Source organism: Urocampus carinirostris, chromosome 2, assembly GCF_059441175.1.
Source record: "Urocampus carinirostris isolate Australia breed hairy pipefish chromosome 2, RoL_Ucar_1.0, whole genome shotgun sequence".
NCBI classification, from domain to species: Eukaryota; Metazoa; Chordata; class Actinopteri; order Syngnathiformes; family Syngnathidae; genus Urocampus; species Urocampus carinirostris.
Genome location: NC_142350.1, coordinates 69093872 through 69119800, shown reverse-complemented (window position 1 = coordinate 69119800; position 25929 = coordinate 69093872). Strand labels below are relative to the sequence as shown.

Sequence of the window (25929 nt, the reverse complement as noted above, 5' to 3'; positions counted from 1 at the left end):
GAGTTTAAAGCGTCGGTTGTCCGGCGAGGAATGAATGGTGGAATTAGTTACATCCTCGCGTCCATCTTGCTGCTTGGACTTCACACGCTTCACACATCTACCTGCACGGCAACCACGTTTCTGTTTCCTTTCTTTACGGGGCCGCCGCCGTCGTTTATTAAGAGGAATAGCTGTCCACAAGGATGCCGGGTCTCTTTGAAGTTCGCTCGGTATATCATAGGCGTTATAAAAAGTGCCCGAAAAGTCGAAATTTAGACGCCCACCCAACCGAATAAGTTCGTCCCTACTGTAAGTGTTTTTGGCCACACATGTGTCCAAAAGTGAAAGCAAAAAAGACAAGAGAACGGCAATAAATAGAAGATTAGCTGGACGAGCCGCAAGCATGTATCCATGCGCCGCCATGTTGGATTCTCTCATGTTGATAATAAGGTGGATAAAACTGTAAATGAATACAATCAAATGATACAGTAACAGCCTTTGAAAAACTTGTATAGTGGTCTTGGAATTCCATCTAGTGGTTAACATGTTCATTGTTGCTAAAAGAGAAGTGCAGCTCCAGTTTCCTAGTTTCTATCGTTACGCTGGAAACTGGACAGCAAAGTAAGAAGTTCATTGCAGGGAATCGCGGTTATTTACTCTGCGTATGACAATAAACGTGAATAAAATAAAACATTGCGATGATTTGAATTGTCAAATGACTGCATATGGTAACTTTTTTGGTTTGGGGAACAATAGCGGTCTTCAAGTGCCCTCTTGGGGTTAACATGTTGATTGTTGCTTAAATAACATTTAAGGTGTAGAGGTGAAACCAGATGTTTACTGTTAATTTGTGTTCTATGAATTCTAATGTAGATGTATTTATTTTCATGCAACCCCAGAACTTACTTTAGCTTTAATTCCATGTATCGTAAATTCCAGTGTACCATATATATACATTAAAATATATCACAAAGGTTTTTGTCACCATCGACATTTAGTGACGTTACGAATGGATCTGGAGTCGCAAGTCATGCCTTGCACAAAGGGGACGTCTGTATCGAGGTTCGTTTCCTCATGTCACGTGATCGAAAGAAAACGAAGCCCCGTTTTTAGAGCTCAGGTGACTTGCATCGTGATTCACGCTCAATTGGCTGGAAAAACGACATGAGAATGGAGCCACCCAAAAAGCGAAGGACTTCACCAGTTGGGGAGCATTTTGAACAGGTATCTCCCAGCAGGGTATAATTAAGGACAGCTTAGGTTTCTATATTTACACAGAATATAAGATTATAATTTATTCTATAATATATGTAAATACAAATGTCACAGATTTTATTCCTCAATAAAAATCAATAAAATGCACTATTCCCTCGATCAAATGTGGGTCCCAGTTGCACAAACACATCAAATTACTGACAAATACACGGACGGTATTTATTGGACAAAAATTCCATTATGTTGTGCACATATTTACTGGTTTGTTGCCTGTAAACCGCATAAAATCTGCGTTACATCAAATGACCAGCAGATGTCAGCACTGCTAAATGAGCTATTAAATGAAGCCTCGATTGATCAGGCTTTTGGCAAGGCGATTGGCCCAAAAGATTCGATTCATTCACGGGGCTTCATCTCGCCATCACCACTGACGTTCACGATGCATCAAGGCACCTGTCAATGTCCCTGTGGGTAGAAGCTGATAGATCACGCCCATTTTCTTGACGCAGCCCAATCAGCAGGCTCCTATTTAGCTCCACCCCTTCACCATTGGTCATCAACGACGTCGAGCAAAGCACTATTCTCTCGGCTCATTGGCTCCTATCGGCGTCACCATGAAACGTTTTCGTCCCCGATTGGCTACGTCGCCGTGTGGGCGGGCTCCTCTATTCAGTTGACGTTGTTATCGAAAGTGGTGTGGAAATGACTTTGTGGCTGCCGATGCTCCGGCTTCTCCCCGCCGAAACATGGCCGAAAGTTAGCAGCCGCCTCCGCCGTCCGTTTTCACCGACTGGGGACGAGTAGGAGCACGGGAAGGATGAACCCATCTGCGGGGGAGTTTAAGGTACGACGTGGCCAAGAGGCAAAGCGAGGCGTAAGCTAACGGCTAATGCTAGCTGACGATTAGCTCCGCTTGGAGGAGCCGCAACAATGTCACTTGAGACGAGGATTAACTTTTGAAAACTCTCCTTTAAAGTCTTTAACTTTGTCTTGTGTGAGATTTTTAAACGTTTAAGACACAACTGGGAGTGTATGAAGGACTCCCTCAGTTTATGTAACACTTCTAAACGTTAGCATAACACAAGTGAATATTATATGAAGTGAGTTGAAAGTTGAATTTGTTTGCGCGCGTGCCCAAATGCCCCCTAATCCATTTCTTCTTCTCCGTTTGTATACTCCGGGCAGTAAAACGAGCGCACCCTGACCCTACTTCTACTCCTTTATTATTTACAAGTTGCCAACACAAACGCAAGCTAGTTCAGCGGTCACCAAGCTGGGGCCTGCGGGCCCCATAAGAACAGCTGAGTAGATTGCAGACCGGTTCTGCAAAAAGCTCTCCAGTTATAAGTTTTTGTGAATTGCTAGGGATTTAATTTCCAACCGGCATGAGGAGGGAGGTAAAAGTGAAGAGAGAGAGAGGGTGGGTGAGCGAGCGAAGTTGATAAAGTTGACGAGAGAAAGACGTAAAGTTTTAAAGAGAGACAAGTAAAGAGTCAAGTCATGTTTATTTGTGACGTCCTTAGTCATAAAGAGTCAAAGGGCTGCACAGATCAAAGACTATTGCAAACTACAGACTATTATGACACTATACCCTCATCTAAAACTTACACGAGGGCAAATAATACACATATTATCAAAATAAAATATAGGTTATTCATATGCCAAAGAATAGAAGTGTGTTTTAAGCTTAGTTTTAAACATTTCCACTGAGGTTGCAGATGGAATCTCGGGGTAAAGAGCATTCCACAGCACCGGGGCCCGAATGGAAAACGCTCTCCAACCTGCGGATCTCTTCTTGGCTCTTGGGATCACGTGTAGACCAGCGTTTCCAGTGCGAAGGGTCCGGACCGGAACATAGGGGGAAATGAAATCTGAAATATATGAGGGAGCAAGTCCATGCATGATTTTGTATACTACCAACATCACATCTTAAGCTAACAGGAAGCCAATGTAGGTTAGCGTAAAATCGGGGTCATGTGATCAAACTTTCTTGTCTTAGTTAAAAGCCTGGCTGCAGCATTTTGTACCAGCTGAAGGCTCTTGATTTTGGACTTCGGGAGACCGGAGAGTCGAGCATTACGGTCACCGAGATGGGAAGTAACAAACGCGTGAATTATAATCCCTGCATCCGACGGAGACAGCATAGGACGAATTTTAGCAAAGTTGCGAAGATGGAAGAAAGCTGTTCTAGTCATATTCTTCACGTGTGTTTAAAGGGACAGATCAGGGTCAAATACGACACCTACATTTTTAACTGAGTCACTCTGGGTGATTTTACATTTGTCAATGCTCAGAGCCGATGGACCAATCACTAGCATTTCGGTCTTTTTAGAGTTAAGACGCAAGAAATTGAGTGACATCCATTCTTTGATCTCAGTGAGGCAGGCCTCCAAATTTCTACAGTTTAGTGTGGCAGATTCCTCCATCGGAAGATATAGTTGCATGTCATCTGCGTAGCAAGAGGTAAATTTGCATCATCGCCTGTAATCTGATGACTTGAAAAGGCCATATCTTCGCGGTTGTCTGTGGCAATGTCAATGATTCATTGAGATTGCTCCAGAATTGCAATGTTCCCTTCCAATGGGATTATTGCCTGCATGTAAACGTAGTCATCGATGGTTTGGACATTTCTGAAATGTATTGGATCACGTCTGTTTTCTTATAAACTTCTCATGACTAGCGGACATTCCAACTCTGTTCGGAAAAGCTTACTTGAGATTTCTACAGGGTTCTAGAGGGAAATTCTTGAAAAAGCTTGAATTGAACGTTGTGTTTTCAAGGTCAGGGAAATGCTTGAATTTTGGGTGAAGTGCTAGAGAAGGCTTGAAACCCTTTGCCATTGCCGTGTTTCCTGGCAGTCTGACTCTAAAAAGACAACGCAATAAACAAGGAAAACCCCCCCCAAAATTGTGTGAAGATGACCCTGACATTGTCATTATGGTGTTGTCATGTGAAGTGTTACTGCCCCTTTATGGTTCCACCTGTAGTGAATATGGGTGGTAAATGAATTATTCTAACAATTTATCGACCAATTGAATGAAAGAGCCTAGTTTATTCTTTTCAAAACTCGTCTCGCCTTTTTGGAGCACCACATATGTGTTTTTTTTTTGTTTTTTTTTAAATGAAAATTGATGAAAAACTTCGTTTGGTTATTGTGAAGGGTGGCTACACATACTTTAGGTGAAATCTTATTACCGTTTTTTATAGTTCAATATACTTTCATCACGACACACCCATGGTCTTGGATTCATGGACTTTTCTTTTACTAATCATCTACTGAAGAAGCTTCAACAGAACACAAAACAATAATAAGAAAATAAAACAAAGACAACTAGAAGTTAGAACTTAAACTGGCACCATTTGGATGGACAACAACGTTGGTTTGATTATTACGTTGTTGTATTTTGATAGAGTTCCCCATTTTACATTATTTTCTGCTCAAATACGGTTGCTCATCGTAAAATCATGAATGGTAACGCATACCCACAATAGCAATATGCCAATATTTCTAATACTATCTCCTGTATTCTGCGATATATAAGGCACACTTTAAAACTAGGGTTTTTAGGTACCCACTATGATCCCAGGAAATATGAAAATACGTGTTTTCCATTTGTCACCAAATGACAATATTTGATAAACGTTTTTTAGACAATTTGCAAATCCAAGCAAAGTCCTCAGCGATTGTAGCAAATTGTTAACAAAATAAAGTCTCTGTCATGACGCCGTGTACTTTCCGAAGATCATCAGCTAATTAGCACATGTCTGACTGGTTGTTTTAGCTGCCGTGCGGTTGCCCTTGTCGATGCCGCACCCCAAATTGCTTTCAAATAAGGAATACAAACTCGTGAAAAACGATTGTACGATTTTGGAACAAAAAATCAAATTGTGATTTTTCAGACCTTTATGCATTTTCGATGTGATTTTTGGTTTTAGAAGGAAAGCGTATTTCCTGCTCTATTTTTGTATTTTTGTGAGTATTTAATCTAAGTGACAGGCTTTACCTTAACCCTTTATTGACCAAATATCATACATCTCGCTTTAATTTTTTTTCGTTGTTTTGGCCATGAGTCATGTTATGAGTGATTATTTTCGCACGTTTTTTAAGAAAGACCCACATTTTCAATATACGATAGAAATATAAATCCTGGAACTATAAATCCTCGAAAAAAAAAATCCAGTGTCTTGCGATTGCACGGTCGCACTACGTCACATCGCAACATCGATTCGATTTCGGGTAATCGTGCAGCCCTAGCCACAACGCTGATTTGCATAGTGCACTCTGATAGGTTAACTAGTCCCTCCACTTATTCACCTTTGCGTCATTAACATTGTAGTTTAATATGTATGCGTGAAGGAGCTTGTATAGTGTTGTTTTGAAAGACTTTCTGTTTTCTCCATTCTCTAACATTTGTTGGTGATGAAGTGGTGAGACTGCAAAACCCCATCAGAATTCACTTTTCAAGTTAGAATAGAAGAATAGAATAGAATTTACTTTTATTGTCATTCTTTGTAAGCGTGCACACAGAACGAAATGTCGATACACCTGACCCGTACAGATAAACTGTAGCGAGCCGATGCAGCCAAACAGGGCGCAGCCATTTTAGATCCAACTGCTGTGTTGGGAGTCATTAGGTGAGCAAACCCCCCAATTGCAACCCTTAATGCCGAGCGCCAAGCAGGGAGGCAATGAGTACCAATGTTGTAAGTCTTAGGTGTGACTCGGCCGAGGCTTGAACCAGCGACCTCCCAGTCTCGGAGCGGGTGCCCTACCATCTAGGCTACTGAGCTGGTAGCTAGTGACGTGGAACTGTGGATATTAGTGTGATAATGGGATATGGTCTAATGCCTTGTCATATGTAGTCTAGGTATGGTGGTCTAGTGGTAGAATGTCAGTGATCCTACCGCCACTACTCTTGTTTGATTCCTGGTGCATAGAATTTTTGGAAATTTAGGTCAGCGATTGATTTTATCAATCGTTGAACAATTCTGCTCAAATACGATTGCTTATCGTAAAATCATGAATGGTAACGCATACCCACAATAGCAATATCTCAATGTTTCCAGTACTATCTGCTGAATTCTGCGGTATATCTTTTAAATTTCTGGAAAAACTAGGGTTTTTAGGTGCGCCCTATAGTCCCAGAATATATGAAAGTACTTGTTTCCCATGTGTCAGCAAATGACATGTGATAAACCTTCAGATGAACTGTTCACAAGTGTAATTCAGCAAGGATGATTTTAAAAAGAAGGGTTGGTCCTCTTATACAGCAAGATATTGTGAAGGTTTTTGCAATTGAATCTCTAGGTGAAAAACGCACTGCACCCATACACGCCCGGGAAAGAGAAAAATAACCTATTTGATGACATGATATTGAAATGAAATTCCTCCTGTTTTGTTTACATGAGTTTCCCAAGTATCAGAGCAGACAAGGAGGCGGTACTGGACGGGTTCCACTCGACAAATTCTTAAGCTGTGACCCAGCCGAAGCCTGGTTGGCATGCGACAGTTTGCTGGGTGTGTGCGGCGGAATATCTGACATCAGTCTGGCATGTGCGCGGAAAAGAAAACAACTTGTTAATTCTGCTGGTTATTCTGGTTAAAAAAAATGGGGTGGAGATATTACAGCTTAAAAGTAGTGCAAGCATGTCTCGACTGTGTATTTATAATAATATAATGAACAATAACTGTTTTTTTTTTTCTACCAAACACTTGCCAAATCCATTTGTGTTTCTATTTTTTTTTTTTACTTTTGTACTTACGTACTTTGTCAGTAATAGCTATAAACACAATATATTACTAGCACCCTAAAGTAATCATAATTATTGCTATAATCATGTCATGAATGTGATTCAAGTCATGTCACACATGCCTTGGCTCAGAAAAATAGACCAGTCAATCTTATCAAGTAGCAATATTTCAACTGTACATGTCACTATTATAAATATAAATGAATAATTATCGTAATGGCCCAGCACACATTTTGGATAGGTAGAGAAGAGACACGACCAAGTTGTGTTACTGTTTCCGGAATGTTAGGGTTGTAGAAAATGGAAAGATATTCTAATGAGCAACATGAATGCTCGGAAGGCATTTAACAATTTGTCAGCTGGTTGAATAGTGTAGCATAAGTGACTCCTTATTGAGTTAGACATTTCTTTGTGTTTTCATTGTTTAAGTGTTAATTTCTCTTCTTTTTCCCCCTTTTTAAGTGATTCATAACAATACATAATAAATCGTAATATATGGATTGAACAACACCCTGTTTAACAATTATTTCTTTTCCCGAGTTGTAACAACACATGAGACAATCGTAGTTCCTTTCTGGCCATTCCGACACTTGAAAAGTGTTCCGTTTATCCATCTACAGCTGCCCCGGCGGCCCAACTCGTCACGTGCCTTGCTCGAGGACACTGTGAGAGCGGGTTACCGGATCACCCGCTCTCTCGCCAAAATCTTTTCTAGACCTCATTGAGCATCTCTTGCAAATGTCAGGCATTTGCAAATGTTTTCATTGAAAAAGACATCCAGATAGACCTTTTGAAACATTTTACATGAAAAGTGACAAATGTGCATGTTTAGCTGGGCCTTGATTTGTGTGCTCCTACTTCCAGGAGAAAACGTACCCGCCCCCGGAAAAAGAGATGGCCCGGCTCGGACGGCCCGTACTGCACGGACAAAATGACGTTACTCAGGGTGAGGCAACTCGTAAGTAAGAGGGAGGCACAAAAACCTCCATTCAACATAGAATGCAACACCAAGAAGATGTTCTAAGCCAGGTTTCTGCAACTCAAAATGTCTAAAGAGCCATAGCAGACCAGGAAAAAAAATCTGAACACGTATATGTCCAGAGTCTCAAAAATGAAAATCCTCACGCAAACCTAGTTTTAAATAAAAGCAGAAAAAGAATTCATCTATAATTCTGTTCTATAAATCTATAAATTCCTCTTTATACAGACACACACAAACACACACAATTTAAAACATATTATTTCCCATAACACACCCCTCTCCTTTTAATACAAGTATTGTTCTTGTGTTGATTTCAAGGAAAGTGTCCACCCTCAAAACACACACAAAAAAAAACTAAACATGAAACAAGGCAAAGAGCCACAGTATATAAAATATATGATGAGGCAAAGAGCTGCATTCTTATTGGCCAAGAGCCGCATGCAGCCCTAGAGCCACGTCTTCGCCACCCCTGCACTAGGGTAACACTTAAAAGCCACATGCGGCTCTAAACCCGCATGCAGGCTGCTGACTCACCGTTTGAAGGGAAATCAGAATTTGGACTGTCTTGTTACAAATGTATTCTTCTTTCAAATTGTATCTAGTTTGCAAGTCCTTAAAAACAAGACGACTTTAAAGCACAGTAGCTGGGGCGGCAGTAGCTCAGGAGGTAGAGCGCTCGTCTCAGGATCAAGGGATCCCAGTTCGAATCCCGGCTCGTCCGTGTTACATGTCGAAGTGTCCTTGGGTAAGACACTGAACCCTTAACACCTCCAATAAGCAGGTTAGCGCCTTACATGGCTGCAAGGCCGCTATTGGGAAATGTGGAGCACATTGTAAAGCGCTTTGGGAAGTCATTGACTTGAAAAGCGCTAAATAACTGCAGATCATTTCATTTCCTGTCAAGTCTCCCTATGATTTCAGATCACCTTACTGCAGTGGCAAAGCTAAGAAGACTTGTATCATTTTATCACTCGTCTTAGTCTGATTAGAAAGCTTGTACTTTATCTATTTTGACATGTTTCCACTGTCTTTTTTGCTTGTTTGCAGCCGCTGAAAACGGTCACGGGAGGGAGGTACCAGCGCGGGACCCCTCGCCAGCGCCCACAGCGGCGGGCAGCGAGGAGCAACTACTCAACACGCCCGAGTTCACTTTCCAGCTGCCCGACCTCAGCATGTACCAGGACGACTTCCAGCTCAACGAAAGGGACCTGATCGAGAAGTCCATGATGGTGGCCCTAGAACATGCCGGTGAGAAAAGTTGATTTACCATCCAGTTTTCGAGCATCATCGTGGGAGTTTTATGGTTACAATTCGTAGCACAACACATCATGTTGAAACACTAACTAGCTCTAAGTGAACAAAACATATCATAAGGATGACACAAGGATAATTCCCACACATGGACAAGACCAGGAAATATTATGCTGGAACAATAAAACTCGCTCGGACTGGAACAAAAATACGAAATGGAAGACAATATGTTGGAACACCAACTAGCTGTAACTTGAAAGGGAGATGACACCAAAAAAGCATTCCCAAATATGGACAGAACAAGAACAAGAGCGCAACTTTGACAAGACCAAGAAATATAATGCAGACACTATTTCAGGCTCTAACAGAACAAAACATTAAAGGGAGACTATGCGGGATATGTTCGAAAGACCATTTAGTTCAGATAAAACAAAACATAAAAGTAGGACAATGCAAGAAACATTCTGACACGTCCCACAAGAACAAGATCGCCTTGACAACAAGGCCATGAAATATAATGCTGGGGCACTTACTAGCTCTACCCGAACAAAACTTGAAATAAAAGAGGCGAGATATGCCCCTAGTGTTGGATAGAGTATTGATGAGAGTGCCAAGATGAACAGACCATGAACCATAATGACGGAACATTATTTGGCTCTAGTTGAACAAAACGTGAAAGTAAGACACTGCATGATTATGTTGGAATACCATCTTGTTCTAAAGGAACATCATGAAAGAAAGATACAAGGAACATTCTACACCTGGACAGATCAACCACCAATGTGCTGTGACCATGAAGTATGACGCTGGAACACTAGTTATCTCTAACTGAACCAGGGTGTTAGTAGTTTTTTTGTTGTTGTAATGGGTTTTTTTGTCAACTTGGTCTTAAACTTGATTTTATAAAGCACTAAAAAAGTCTTGAATTTAACTTGCCTGAAGCTGTAGGAACTCTGTGAACAAAATATTGCAGGATATGTTGAAAGACAAAATCCAACAAAACATGAAAAGAAGACTACACACGATGCGTGCTTACATGTGGATAGAACAATCACGAAAGTGTGAATACTACGAACCATAAAACATAACACCGGAACACTAGTGAGCTCTAAATGAACAAAACATAATAACCGATGATGCAGGACATGAACCCGCAATGGGATAGAACAATACCAGAAGGGCACAACATTTCCCCGATGAAAAAGTCAAAAATTCTCAACTCAGCGGGACTATCCTGCCATTAAACATTTCTGAAGAAAGCAGGTTAGCTCAAATGAGTTATTTCTGGTCGCAGCCAAGTCCCGCTTCTCCCCCCACACGCACCAATTTGATCGTGACCTTGTTTGTGTTATTGTGCAGGGCGCCTGAACTGGTGGACCAAAGTGGTCCCTAACTGTCAGAGTCTGTTGCCCCTGACGACCACCGGAGACGGCAACTGCCTGCTGCACGCCGCCTCCCTCGGTCAGCTCGCCAAAGAAAACCACACGAGCCAATTGGGACCTTCCTAACGAAATCCTTTTTGTCTTGAAGGCATGTGGGGCTGCCACGACCGAGACCTGTCTCTGCGGAAGGCTCTCCACCAGCTGATGGATCACGGGCACGAGCAGGAGGCCCTCAGGCGGCGGTGGAGGTGGCAGCTCACGCAGCAAAACAAGGAAGTACGTATATACCAACGTGTCAGGCTGGAATAAAGAGCACGCTTGATTAAAAGCTGCATGCGCAATATCAAGGAAGAAACTCAACTTTGTTTTTGTACAAGCCCACCGGATTCCAACACCTTAACGTTCCTGTAAAATTTGCCTGAAATCCCAATCCGAGACGTACCCAAAGTCAATTGGGTGCTCTTCTTGAACCGTTTGGAAAAAATGGACGCTTTTCGTGTCTTTTTCAAAGGGTTTTGTTTCCACTGCAAGTGCTACTAACATTGAGTCGGCTGAGTCGGAACACACACAAATAGGTTTTTAAGGTTTTTATTCTTGCCTTTTTTGCAATCACATGCCTGCAGACGGGTGTCGCATGAGAATCTAGTCCTGGGTCAAATTTGATCATAATCTGACAAAACAATGTATTTTGAGTGTAAGTCAGTACAGTATTTTGAGTTTTATTTTGGGATTTATTTTTGTCAGACTCGGCGGTATGTGTTCGGGCTGCACGATTTTTGAAGAAAAAATAAGCGATTTTTCAGACCTGTATTGCAATTTCGATGCGTTGTTTGATTTGAAAAGGTAATTGCACTTTCTTTGCTAGATTATTATTTTCGGGAGGAACTTAATCCTAGCGATATGCAAATTTACCTAGAGATGACTGAGAGTATACGGCTGTAACAAAATAACAACTATAACTCCACAAATAAAACCAGAATTGCAGTTAAATAGGTTGACTTTATTGTCATTATACAGAAATACAAGGACATTGGCGAGCTTCTCCTTTCAGAGTAAGAAAGCGATTTAGAGAGCAGCTAACTAGCTTTCACCTACTCTGGCTAGTGGCTCTCTTCAGTCGCTCCGGGTGTATCCAGCTGGCTCGGTCTTTGGTTGTCGCTGGCAGGGATTACCGCAGCTTTCGTGTTATTCGGCTGGTTGAAACAAAAAACATCTGAAAGTAAGCTTGGGAATTTTGTGGGATGGTCTTTGATAGTGTCTTTGCTTTACCTTCATTCCAAACTACAACCACCTCTAGAAGTGAATTATTGCACACTGTCACTTTAAGTACCGTTTTTGAGAATAATTGAATTACTCATTGAAATCCAATTCATTCCCGCTCACGGGCTACAGAACTTCTTCCAATCGAAGGACGTCGGATTCGCTTCTGAGATGTCCTGATTATGAATCCTATTTGCTACGGAGCACAATCTCAAAATCAAATAAGTTTGTGTGAACGAGTTTAGCAGCCGGCGGTCCTTTCCGAGATTCTCCTTCACCGCAAAAATGATCCGATGCAGGTTGGGCAGGTCGACGCCCGTCCGCTCACACTTTCTGTTCATTCACATTTGCTGGAATGAAATTCCTTACAATGATGTCACTGGAATTGAGCTCAAGCCTGATCGTTCTTGAAAGTCCGCTACTTGGATTCGTTTATACTGTGGTTCTTAAGTCGTGGAGCAGGCACCTTTTGTTTTTGTAATTCTCTAGAAAGACATGTGGAATTGCACTTACACTCAACGAGGGAGCTCTCTCATTGGCAGAGTTTGGTTCACATTTAACGTCCACGCCGTGCATTTAGCACAGAGTATACGTATGCAATTGGGTATGAAGTGGAGGACATGCTGTGTTTTTCATTTATACACTTACAGGAGATATTTGTGCAATGATTGAACAGTCAAAAATGTCACTGACCAAAATTGCACACCATTGGATGCAACGGGAATCAAACCCGGGTCGACCGTTGAAAATCCCGAAACCTAACCCTCTAGACCACCCGTGATACAAATGTCTTGCCAAAAGCATTACATCTTATCTCAATATTTACTCACGGTGCCAGAAGCAAATGTTAGAGAAAGAATCAAATGGAAAGTGGCCCTGAAAGATAGAAACACAAAATTAGTATAACGAGGGAAACAACTCTTTGGTGTATCTGATAACGAAGCAGACTTGAAATTTATTGATATCTTTCTGGACAAAATTTCTGTGTTCGCCGTTCTCTAACATTCCTTTCTGGAACCGTGAATAAGAATAGTGTTCTATTGAGATAAAATGGTATCCCTTTACATATGTCATTTGTAACACTCGGTCTAGCGGTTAGGTTTTAGCGCTCTCACTCCTGTGACCCGGGTTCGATTCCAGTTGCATACAATATTTGGCGAGTTTGAATTGATTCATCGTTGCACAAATTTGGTATTAATGCACATGTGTAAATACTGTATGCTCTTCCAATCTTATCCACTGTATACAAGGTGTATCTGGGTTATAAGGCGGACTTTGAAATTTCTGACCAGTTTGGGCTTATTAAGTAGGCCATACATCTTTTCTTCCGGCGCCGTCACGAATGGCAGCCACTCCAGCAGCTCCCGTGTTATTTTCGATTGTTCTCGATTGTTCTCAGCTCAGGGATGCTGCTGGAAATGTGAATTTCCCTTCGGGGATGAACAAAGTATCTATCTATCTATACAGTCCAAAAAATAATGAATGATGGCGTCTGTGTGTCCTCTGCAGTCGGGTCTGGTCTACAGCGAGGACGAGTGGCAAAAAGAATGGAAGGAGTTGCTGAAATTGGCCTCCAGCGAGCCTCGCGTCAACTACAGCAACCATGTCAACAGGTAAGCAAGCCGCACCGGGAAGTAGTCCACCGAACGGATGCCGACACCCTCTGTTTCGTCTCCCAGGGGGGAGTCCTCGGACGAGCCGGTCTACGAGAGCCTGGAAGAGTTCCACGTTTTTGTCCTGGCCCACGTCCTTAAGAGGCCTATCGTGGTGGTGGCCGACACAGTGCTCAGAGACTCCGGGGGAGAGGGTGAGTGACATGGCCCTCTCATCTAAACTCTTCGCGCTCTTCCACAATATTTCCCCTTCATTGATTCAGTATGATTAACCAAAAGTTTTTTTCTATTCCAAACTTTTCTGATCAATCACTCTTTTGCATGATAGTCCCCTCTTAATAATTGAAATTAATCAATTTATTTCCCAAAAATATCATTCATTAACTACTTTCAACAATATTCCCCCTTTTATCGATTCCTATGCAATGTCATTGGTACAATCGACAAATGAAGCTCCTTTGGTCAGTCCTACCCTGCCCGCCTCAGCTCCATGGGGAGCAGAGCTTTCAGCCACTCTGCCCCCCTAGCTCTGGAACTCATTGCCGCGACTCTGTCCACCCTTCAAATCTGAACTCAAAACCCACCTCTTCAGACTTGCCTATTCTTGACCATTTTACCTTTTAACCATGTTTTATGAGATATTTATTACTCGCTTGTTTTACTCTTCGTCTATTGTTGTGTCTTACTCATATGTACCACTGTACATATGCGATCTTGGGTGTCCTGAAAGGTGTTTTGAAATACAATTTATTAACACACCATCCCTTGATCTAAAATCGACATGAGGGCAAGGAAAAAACACCTCAACCAATACAAACAAACAAAAATTAGCTTAAGTCACCAGCACTCCCCCACCCCCATTCCTCTTACTTGATGTGTTCCACCCCAAACAGCTTTGCTAAAAATAAGATAAAAGCAGGTAGGCCCAGTGGAAAAAACACTAGGGCTGTTTGAACTCGGTTGGGCAATGTTAACTCTTACTTAAGTAGAGAAAAAAGATGTCACTTTTATAAGGTCACCCCAAGGATGCAACCCCACCTTTAACATGAAAATAGCAGCTTGGACATTTGACTGTTTTTACCTTTTGTAAGGCAAAAAAAACAACCTCATTTCTGTTTTCTCCGGCTAAGCAGCCTTCGCCCCCATCCCGTTCGGGGGCATCTTCTTGCCCCTGGAGGCGGCGTCCGCCTCGTGCCACCGTTCTCCGCTGGTGCTGGCCTACGACCAGGCTCACTTCTCGGCGCTGGTGCCCATGGAGAAGAAAGACGGCTCGGACGAACAAGGTCGGGTTCCGGAAAAAAACGGTCAGCGAGCGACCCTTTTCGGCAGCCCCGCTGATTATTTTTCTTCTTTTAGTGGTCATCCCGCTCACCGACTCTGAGCACAAAATGCTGCCCCTGCACTTTGCCGTCGATCCGGGACCTGACTGGGAGTGGGGCAAGGATGACTCCGACAACAAGAAACTGGGAAAGTGCGGCAAGGAACAATGACACACGAAGCCTAAAACGAGCGCAATGACTGAAATGTAAATGTGACTTTTTGTTGCTAGCGTGACGCTGTCATTGGAAGCCAAGCTGCAGATGCTCCACGGCTACATGACCGTCAAGTGGCTGCCGCTGCCCTGCGAGGTAAGAATCTCTCTTTTTGAAAAACAAAGTAGAAATCCTGGCTGTCAGACAATTTTAATTCAGTGATACCTCTCCATGCTAGGTTAATGTGTTCCTGGATCGTGCTAGTATCTAGAATTGCTTGGATCTGGAGCAATACAAAATAACTGAAAACCAATGAATGCCTTCCGCTAAAAACCGCTACATAGTTATAAATCACATCTTCCGGACCACTAAAAAACATTCAAATAGTAATTGAACCATCTGATCAGGTCTGTATGACGGGAAACGCACGTGCTAACTGAGGGAAACTGATGCCGGTGGTGAGCAGTCTCTAATGGTCGTTTCCTTTTTTTTTTTTTTTTTAAATGTGCGTGTATTTGTGCTCTTCGGTATATATATTTACAATACTCTGGTCATTCCCTCAAATCTTTGACTCCGAGCTGATTCGAGCAGACAGGAAACCCACAGAGGTGTATAGTAGATGTACTTGACTTCATCCACATCAACTGGATATTCTGAAACTGAAAGCACAAACAAATAGGGTGGGGGCTGAGATGATGGGTCTGACAAGGACATGGTCTTGTCAGCTATAAAAGCAATTATTGGATGTTTACAGCCTTGTGTTCCCAAATATCAGCCCCTCCTATCCCCCGACCAACCAACTTTCGAGGTCCCAGAAGTACCCGGGAACGCGCATCCCACCCACGGGCAGCAGCACCCGCCGTAGAGCCGGTGTTATGCCGAGAAATGCATCCCTGCCGAGATTTGCATCCCCTAGCTACTATAGCCACTTTGACCTGGTTTTAGCTCACTTTTATATCATTTTTCGGGAATGTCATGGCGAACATATGACCAAAACCACTTCGTCTTGCATTTGTTGGGGATGTAATACAACTTGAACCATTCCGTCTTTGTATTTGTTGTGAATGGGATCGAACGGTAATGCACACCGTATAGAAATCACTTTTGAGAACTATTATGCACTCTACCATAAAGCTTATTATGCTGAAATAAGTTTTATGGTAGAGTGTATAACAATTTCAATACGAGTGATTTGAGTAGAAAAAGGCAAATTAAACCCGTTACCTGCTCAAAAGTGATTTCTATACGGTGTGCATTACCGTTCGATTCCATTCACAACAAATACAAAGACACAATGGTTTAAGTTGTATTACATTCCCAACAATTGCAAGACAAAGTGGTTTTGATCATATGTTCGCCATGACATTCCCGAAAAGTGCTATAAAAGTGAGATAAAACCAGGTATAAGTGGTTATAGTAGCCAGGGGATGCAAATCTCGGCAGGGATGTATTTCTCGGCATAACACCGGCCAAGATGGTCAGCCAGCCCAGCCCCATCTCACTTCACATAGCCCCCCCATCAGCCTGCACCCCCAGTGCTGCCAGTAACAGCCCCTGCACTAGCACAACAACCCACCTGGCCCCACCGCAAGATCCCCAACCAACCATCTGCCCAGCCCACCATCCAATTCCCTGACACGCCTGACACCAGGGCCGGCCCAGCGAAGAGGGCAAATGCCCCACAGAGGCACCCGTGCCCACCCTACGGTCGGCCTTGTCGAAGGTGTTTTCCATCCCGACGTAAGGAGAGCGAGCGGAGAAGGACGCACAGGGGAGTCTGCAACCCTTGACCCCCCCCAAGCCCGACTAGGAGAGACTCAGTAGTAACACCAACACTTCGTGTATGAAATGAAATGAAATGATCTGCATTTCTATAGCGCTTTTCAAGTCAATGACTTCCCAAAGCGCTTTACATTGTGCTTCACATTTCCCAATAGCGGCCGTGATCTGTGCAGCCACTGATCGTGTACAACCCTGTTCCTTGGCTCATCATTTCCCCAGCTAGTGAGCCCTACCCTGCACAGTGAAGTCACCCATCCCAAAATGTGTGCCCAAGTGTGTGTCATGCAATTAAAAATGGGGGGGTTGTATCTCCCCCATTCAGCCCCACCTTCCCCCCTCCTGCGGATCCTTGAAAAGTCTTCAAAGGCATTGAATTCGTTTTTTTAAAAACAAGGCCTTTAATGGATTTAAAATGTGTTTCTTCCAACTTTCGAAAGTCCTCAGTTGATAAGATGTATATTTGTCTGAACTAAAAAGATTAAGTACTTGTCTTTTTTAATGACTCACCAATTACCTTTGGTGGCAACCTATCGTGATGCCAATAAAGAAACTATGAAAACGGTGATATGGTTTCGGTCAACTGCACGACTTGGGTCTACTCACAATACACATTGCAACAGAGACCTTCACTTTGGACCATGCTCGAAAAGTGGACATTTAATGAGAAGAATGTTTTTGGCCGTGGTTAAAAGCTGCGCCGGGTCATATGTACGAGGCCCCAATTTATTGTGAGCTAGAAACATTTGTGTTTTTTTTTTTTAATTTGTTTGTGTGTCCTTTGTCAAATTTGTCCACAATTTGATTTCAAAAGACATTAAAAAGTCTTGAAAAGAATTTGCCTCAAGCTGTGGGAACCCTGTCTCTACATCACTGTCTGTGTTCTAGTGGGTAAATGTCGACATTCTCCTGTGACCCAGGTTCAAATTTTGTTTCATTCGGTGCGATGTGATTTCAGTCAATTTTTTACGATTTATCAGTCATTGCACGTATTGGGTAATATCCCTTGAAACCTTGTATGGTATCACACTATGCATTTTCACTCTTATACAAGGCACTTTGGGTTATAAGGCGCGCACTTTGAAATGCCTGTTTTTTTGGGTTTTTTTAGGTGCACTGGTCATTTTTAATTATTTCATATTGGAAAGATTTAAGATGTGAGCAAGATCCTGGATTGAATTCATGTCGTATGTAGAGGTATCAGTATATTTACATTGGTACCCCTTCTCCTTTCAGCAAGCGCCGCTGGCCCAGCCGGAGTCACCCACGGCCTCCGCCGGGGAAGACGCCCGAACGCCTCCCGAATCGGGCGAGTCCGACAAGGAATCCCTGGGCGGAAGCTCCAACAGCAACGGAGACGCCCCGCCGCTTAACGGAGGCGGAGCCTCGCCCAAGGAAAATGCCAAAAAGGAGCGCGACAAGAAAAGGGCGGAAAGCGTGGCCAACCGCCTGGGCAGCTTCGGCAAAACGCTCAGCAATAAATTCAAGCGCGGTCTCATGACGGGCAAGAACGGCGCCGGCGGGCACGGCAAAAAGGACGGCAAAAAGAAAGAGGAAAAGGACGGATCGGCCTCCGAAGACTCGGGATCGCCCCCGTCGGGCGGCGAGCGACTCCACGAGACGGAGGCCGAGGCCTACAAATACGGCGCCGACGTCAAAGTCAGCCTGGGCATCATCCGCGGCGCCATGCACGGCGAGCGCCGCTTCGTGCTCGCCGGCGTGCTCACCACCGACAACCAGCACCCTTTGCGCAAACAGAGGATCCGCCGCTACCTGGCCGAGGTGGAGGAGCGCTCGCGGGCCGAGCTGGAGCAGCGTCGGGAGGCCGAGCGCCGGGGCGCCGCCAAGAACGGGGCGCTCCAACCCGGTGACGACGCGCCCAAGAGCGCCCTCCTCGGCCCGGTGGCCGTCCCGCGGCCCTCCCTCACCTCGCCCGCCGCCCTCTTGCACTACGCCGAAGCGCGACGGCAAGTGGCCGGCGGCGCGCATAGCGTCTCCTACCCGTCGTACGTCACCCTCCCCAGGCACGGCCCCGCGCCTCAAGGGGGCGCCTACGACGCGGCGCCGGAGTTCATCCGGCCGGACTATGCTCAAAACTTCCTGGAGCCGGGGAACACGCTACTGCTCCCGGCCCCGGTGCGCCACCACTCCCTGGGGAGCGTGGGGGCCACCTCCAACCGATGCCGGACCCCCAACTGCGCCTACTACGGACTCCCCCAGACGGGCAACTACTGCTCCACATGCTACCGCAACAACAAGCACACACAACATAGCTTCCAGAGGTTCTGACACCAACAGAGGGGCATTCTCTTATGCTAGCGAGCGCCTTCTAGGCTAGGTTCACACTGCAGAGAAATCAGATATTTTGGCCTTGAAGTCTGTCCGGACGGAACAGATCAGATTTTATTCACGGTAGACTCGGGCCACTTTCATCTTTGGTCCCATATCCGATACGTATCCGATCTTTTGCAGTGTGACTTTTGTCCGAACGGTCAAAGCGCATTCACGCGACCTGCAAAAGACGTCGTCGCTCTTGAATGAATGAATGAAAACTTTATTGGAACGTCAAAATTAAAACAGGACAAAAACAATAACTCAACAAGATAACGTTACATAATATGTTCGAAAAGGGGTAGTAAGAAGCAAATGCTTGTTACCTACCCTTTCATCTTCCCCACCAAATACACCAATGATATAACAACAATTGTAATGACATTGATAATAACAGTTATGATATAAGAAAAGCAACAATAACACAAAGTTAACTAGACGCACTATTTCCAATCTCCCGCACCACTCATCCCTGTATCCTCATCTCTGTATTCTGCCAGGAATGTCCCTTTGTGTCTAAACCTGAACAAGTGAATAGTTAGACATTCTTTGATCTCGTCTTGTAAATTGTTTGACTCCACACACAGACACACACATACTTTTCCTGGTGGTTCTCACCTTTGGGATTATGAATTGACTACAGCCCCTTAAGTTATAATTTCCCTCTTTCCGAATAAATAATTTACAGATGTTTTCTGGCACTATGTTTTTGTTGACCTTCAATAGCAGTTGTGCAGTGAAAATTTTGACCAAAACGTCCAATTTTAATCATTTGGACTGCAGGAATAAAATATGAGTATGGTCTCGATATCATACGCTCTGTATGGTTCTAATTGCACATTTTTGAAGGATAAAAAGGGGCTGGAGTCAGCTTTTGGAATGATTCCCCCAGACTTCTGCACAATATGTTAAGTATGGCAGAACTAGAGAACAATATCATAAATACAATGCATTATAGTTTAAAAGGCTTTATTAATTTTTGAAATGCTTTTAGATACTTTAGTTTGTATGTGTCTGATGTGTGTTTTCCATCTTCATTTATTGTCTATTATGACCCCTAAAAATTCTGATACAGCGTCTATTGCAGCACCATCCATTTTGACTTCTAAATCTTGATTTGCCTTGCGATGACCAAAGAATATGACTTTGGTTTTATTTAAATTTAAAGATCATTTATTTATATCCATCCATACTTTAGGTGAATTAATTCGCGAGTAATACAGGGTACCAAATCAATATAGTTATCATTTGAATAGAAACGGTTAGTGTCGTCTGCAAATATTACTATTTTCAATCGTTTTGAAACATTAAAAATATCGTTTATATACAAATGAGATAACTTTGGACCCAGGTTAGAACCCTGTGGTACTCCACAACAGAACTTTTCTGCCTACAACAAGGCAGGGGGAAGCGGCGAAATCAACAACCACAGCAGACAAAAACATAGTGTCATCAAATGATTCTTGTTTATTTTGTAACTCATCAAACAGCCAACAACGCATCGCTGATTCACAGCATGTCGTTCGAGTTCATTCTTAAAGCCATAGTATTCTCTAGTGGTAGTTAAAAATATCTACATTCAAATCCCACCACACAGACAGCATTCCAAGGGGGAAAGTGAGGTTTTGGATTTCATGATATTTGGGACAACAAGGCTGTAAACATCCAGGATTACTCCGCAAACACGAGCGTGACGTCACGTGTCTTTCACACATACAAGTAGGAAATGTAAACTTCTCACAAAAACATTAGATTTTGCGAAAACGGCTTAAATGAGCATTATGCTCTGCAGTGTGAACCTTGCCCTAGCTGCCTGCTGGAGAAACTCTCCAAAACGCAGCGCTTGTACTCCTTTTCTGCTCATTTGCCGCATGCTCATCCTGGCCTCTTATCGCCTCCTGCTGGACGGAATTGGGAAGACGGGACAGGTGGCTAGCGCCCTTCGCGTTTTTCTTTTTTTTTCAGACAAAAAACTTCTACCTCACTCCTGGCACAGCCATAACTTTTGTTTTTACTAGAAAAAGTGATTTGTCTGAAATAAAAGACAAACGTCGGACGCGTCCTCACCAGAGTGAGGAGTGAGCCGACTGTCTCTAAAACTAATCGCACTGCTGAGGACCGAGAGCCTCTTACTCTATCGACCGTGGACATTTGACCTTCACCGGAAGCTTCCTCAAGATTTCTTCCATTGTCAACTCAAGAAAAAAAGGCCTTTGGTTTTCCATTTTCTTCCGTAGGCCGCTTTTCCAGCACAAACTTCACTCAAATTGGTTTGAGCGAGCTTCTCTCTCGTTCCGGATTGCAAAAAAGATTCCATCAGGGGCTCCTCACTAAGTCCAGGAAAGACGGTCCATCTCAAGCAGTGGTGGCCATCGCACTCAAAACTCCCAAGTCACGTCTGCTCTGTTTTGAAATTCCAATTTGGCTCAACTTCTGGGGGTCTTGCACAAAAAGTCTTGACTTCCATGTCCTTGTCTTGACATAGTCTTAAAAGTCCCGAACCGGACTCCTAAGGTGTCTGGGTTCCTTTTTGACTTTGGTCCTCAAACGTTTTTTATTATGCAGGGAAAGGGGTTCATTTTGCACAAATCTCCACAGTATGGTGGAGACCTCCCCCAAGGCTTTAAAGTGGATATTTCCCCTCTTGGGCTGCTCCGGGGATTCTCTTATTGCGGTCTCTAAAGGATCTCCGTACTCTGCACACTCGAAATCCAGACGATCGCCACATTCGGAAGATTTAGGCCAGAACTGAAGTCGGATCAACGCTCAGAAGAAAGGATGACTACTGTTTGGTTTTAGAAAGCAGCCGCCAGTTTATTTATGAAGGCAAACGGGTATCGATACCGGGTATCGGAGTAGGGTCCATATCTGGCCTTCTTTTAAGGCATCGGTACTTGCGACGTCGGCCGACACCGCTCGGGACTCGGAAGCGGGAATTCGTTGGAACGTTCATTCTAAAAACAACAGCCTATTTTTACAACCTTGGGAGAATATTTTGTATCAAAAGTATTATTGGTGTCAGCCATCACACATGAGCTCAAACCTCCCAATTTTAAAGGGAAAGTACACAGACCGACCCCCCAGCCCCTGGCTGTCGGTACGGTCTACATCAGGGGTCTCCAACCTTTTTCAAGCGTCGCACTTCTTTTTGTTCATTATTAGAGCAGTTTGATAGTCATTTCTAAAATAGCCACTTAGCTGGATGGCTAGCTACATAGCTAAAATGTTGCTTGATAGTTAGCTAGAAAGGTCAATTCATGTTTATCTGTATAGCCATTAATCAGTCTCAAAAGGCTGCACAGACCACAGATTATGCAAACTACAGATTATTATGACACAATCCCCTGATCTAAAACCTACATGAGGGCAAAAAATACACAGATATTGTCAACATAAAATATAGGTTATCCTATGCCATAGAATAAAAGTGTGTTTTAAGCTCAGATTTAAGCATTTCCGCTGAGGTTGCAGATCGAATTTCAAAGGGAAGAGCATTCCACAGCACCAAGGCCCCCAATGGAAACCACGGTCTGATTTCTTCTTGGCTCTTGGGATCACGAGTAGACCAGCGAAGGCTCCGGACCGGAACATAGGGGGAAATGAAATCTGAAAGATATGAGGGAGCAAGTCCATGCATGATTTTGTATACTACCAACAGAACCTTCAAATCAAATCTTAAGCTAACAGGGAGCCAATGCAGGTTAGCTAAAATCGGGGTCATGTGATCAAACTTTCTTGTTCTTATTTAAAAGCATGGCTGCAGTATTTTGTACCAGCTGAGGGCTCTTGATTTTGGACTTAGGGAGACCGGAGAGTAGTGCATTACAGTAAAGGGAGCTACATAGCTTGCTTAAATGATAAAAAGCCAACTCAATAGCCAGATCGAAAGCTAAAATAATAGGAGGCCACAATTTAGCTTAAAAACTAGCAAACATGTCAAGATAGGATGCAAAAACGAATGTGAAAAAGTAGTAAGACTAGCTTAAAAACACATTTTTTTGCTCATTTGCTTTATAAAAGCCATCAATTTGGAATTAAGTTTGTTGGATTTCCTTAAAATAAGTCAAGAAAAAGATAAATAAATGATGTGTTTAATACACGAATAAATGATCATTCTACTCTCTTAATTGCTTAAAAATAATTATCAATACCTGGATAGATATAGATAATATACCTTTATTGTCATTGTTACAAAACGGGTTGAACATATTGTGACAACGAAATTGGGCAACTATAAAGCGAGTTAACCAACAAAAGAAAAATCATTTTTCTAGAAAATCCCAATGACCCATCTCTGGGAGGCACCACGTCGGAGACCCCTGATCAACACAGTGAGCTTCATTCCCCCCCAAAAAAACAAAAGCGAGATGAGCATTTGCCGTCCGGCGGCGGTTACGGTTTGAATTTTGCGGTTTCGGATGCAAAAGACCAACTGGAGCCGGAGGGAATATTTTTCTAATTTTTCCCCTCCGGGACAACTTTTGGAATCTTTGGAGCAGCGCAAAGATTTTCTATATTTATATTGGCCGGCTGTTCCCTGCGGGTTTATTTTCCCGCCTCTCCCTCAATTGTATTTATTTTTCTTTTCTAGAGTGGGAAAAAAAGGAGAGCGCTTCTATTTTTCTACAGCAATGAAAATACGTTTTTATTTGGATCGCTTAAAAAAAAAAAGCTGGGCAGGACGATTCCCTGTCATATTGTTTTAGGATTTCCATCGGGTTATTTTTCTGACTTTTTTTTTCACCGTTCGAATAAATTCTCATTGTATTCGAAGGTCAAGTTTTGTGAAATCTTTGGCTACTCAAAACAGCAGCACTTTCGGATAAGGGACGACCGATCGCAGTTTTTCAGAGTTGATACCGACTATTAGCGTTAATAACTGATATTCGAAGCCCATATTCGTTAGCTGTAAAATTTCAAAAGGTTTGAATCGTGCAAAAAGAAACTAAGAATATTTGTTATAATTCAAATGAAACTCAAATAAAAAATAGCTCCCATGATCAGTTATGTTACTGTGGTGGGGGAGTTTGTGTGTCCCAATGATCTTAGGGGCCATGTTGTCTGGGGGCTTGAAGCCCCCGGTAGGGTCACCCATGACAAACGGGTCTTTTGTTAAGGGCCAGACTGCAGGTAGAGAGGAGGGAGGACTAAAATCAAGGGAGAGAGTCTCTGCTGCATCTGAGCCTAATAACCCAGAGTTGCCTATATTTAATCAGCCCGTCTAAAAAAGAAAGATTCCAGTGCCAATAATCGGTCGATATGTACTCCGGATTAAAGTTGAGGAAATCAACGTCAAGTTTACGTGATAAAGTAGGATTCCGGTAAGACTTTTCTCCTTAAAAGTCAAAATATGTTGACAGAAATTGACAGTATCAAAAAAAAAAAATACGGTTGCCCCCTCTAGTGCTGTGGTTAGCGCGTGTGCGGCACAGTTATGAGATCGAACCTTTGTGGAGTTTGCATCCTCTCCCCGTGCTTGCGTGGGTTTTCTCCGGGCACTCCGGTTTCCTCCCACATTCCAAAAACATGCATGGCGGGTTCATTGGCCGGTCCAAATTGTCCCTAGTGAGTTGTCTGTCCCTGTGTGCCCTGCGACTGGCTGGCGACCAGTTGAGGGTGTCCCCTGCCCACTGCCTGGAGATGGCTGGGATAGGCTCCAGCACCCCCGCGACCCTACTGAGGATAAGCGCTGCAGATAATGGATGGAGACTCAAAATGGAGCTAAATTTATTCCAAATATATCTAAATCATTGTTCTTCCTTTTAAATCAGGGGCCTTAAACTCATTTTGGGAAGAAAAAACATTTCACGGGGGCCGGAGCTGCAGAACAATGAGAAAGAGAGAAAAGGGAAGAAAACAAAAAATGACAGAAAACGAGAGAACATGAAAAAGAGAAAGCAAAGAAATTGTCGCAACAGGGTAAGGTTGAAAGTATAAACACGGGCCTAAAGCGCCCTCTTGCGGTGTAATGTGAAATCATATACTCGGTGATCGTGTGTTGATCATTTCACCGATAAGTCGCATCTGGAGTATTCGTCGCACCTCCGGCCAAACTAAAAAAAAACGGTAATCTTTTATTTTGGAGGTCTCTGCAGCTTGAGCTCGGACATCGGCAGCAAAGTTCTCGCGTGTCCGCAAACGTTTTGTTGCGCTACAAAAGAAATTGGAGAGCTTCATGGAATATTCACAAAGGACTAATACAAATCCTCACCTTCCTTTCCATCATCCTCACAAAAGAATAGAAAGGCTGCCCAGAGAGCTGTGGGACTTTTACTTTCGTGGCTCCATTTTTCTGGACAAACGGACGCAAATAGAGGCTAAGGGATCACTAAAAGGTACTCCACAAAATAATTGTATCCACGTTTGCTTCCCGTGCCGGTGGGAACAAAAAACACTTTCGTCGTAGAATATTTTGCATGTCAATGGAGCAGAACAATTCGGGATTTTGGTGTCAAATCTGCAGCTCACGAGTGGCATCGGGCCCGCCGAGGGTTTTATTTAGGCCTGCGAGACGACGCTGAGAGAAGCACAAGTGATAAATGAGCTGCAGTTTGAAATATGTCCGCCGGATGCTGTCAAAACTTGGCATCGCTCACAAAACAACTGGAGCTGGATTTCTCTCTTCTTTCTCTTTACTCTCTGTTTTTTAATTTCTGTTTTTTCTCTTTCTGTCTTTTACCCGGTCAGAGTGTAAGACCTATAATAGCTGGACAATGGATTTGACTCGAGGAAACCCTGGAAGGGTTTGCTTCGTTGGATGCAAGGACACTCGCTCAACTTGAGAACTTGCCTTTTCGATTCAATTTACACATCAACGTTAAGGAAATTTCTTTGAGGAACAAATTGGAAATCTAGTCAATTGGGCGTTTTCCCTGCCGCCTATAAAACACCGGTAGTGAGGCCCCATCTGAAGA

General features: G+C 43.3%; 1 protein-coding gene across 4 annotated transcripts; it reads left to right on the top strand.

Moving 5' to 3' along the window:
- Positions 1–1797: 1797 nt before the first annotated feature.
- Positions 1798–24018, top strand: otud7b (OTU deubiquitinase 7B). 4 transcript variants are annotated; one of them, XM_088327641.1, is made up of 11 exons: positions 1798–2038; positions 7810–7891; positions 8975–9175; positions 10538–10639; positions 10709–10836; positions 13330–13433; positions 13500–13627; positions 14567–14716; positions 14790–14904; positions 14983–15061; positions 17921–24018. In XM_088327641.1, the coding sequence occupies exons 1-11, from the start codon at positions 2012–2014 to the stop codon at positions 18971–18973; spliced, it is 2169 nt and encodes a 722-aa protein (XP_088183767.1). In that variant the 5' UTR covers positions 1798–2011; the 3' UTR covers positions 18974–24018. The 4 variants fall into 4 exon arrangements, with proteins under 4 accessions (XP_088183767.1, XP_088183766.1, XP_088183769.1 ...); XM_088327640.1 differs by having other exon boundaries at positions 7810–7903; XM_088327643.1 differs by lacking the exon at positions 1798–2038 and adding an exon at positions 2861–3657.
- The last annotated feature ends 1911 nt before the right edge of the window (positions 24019–25929 follow it).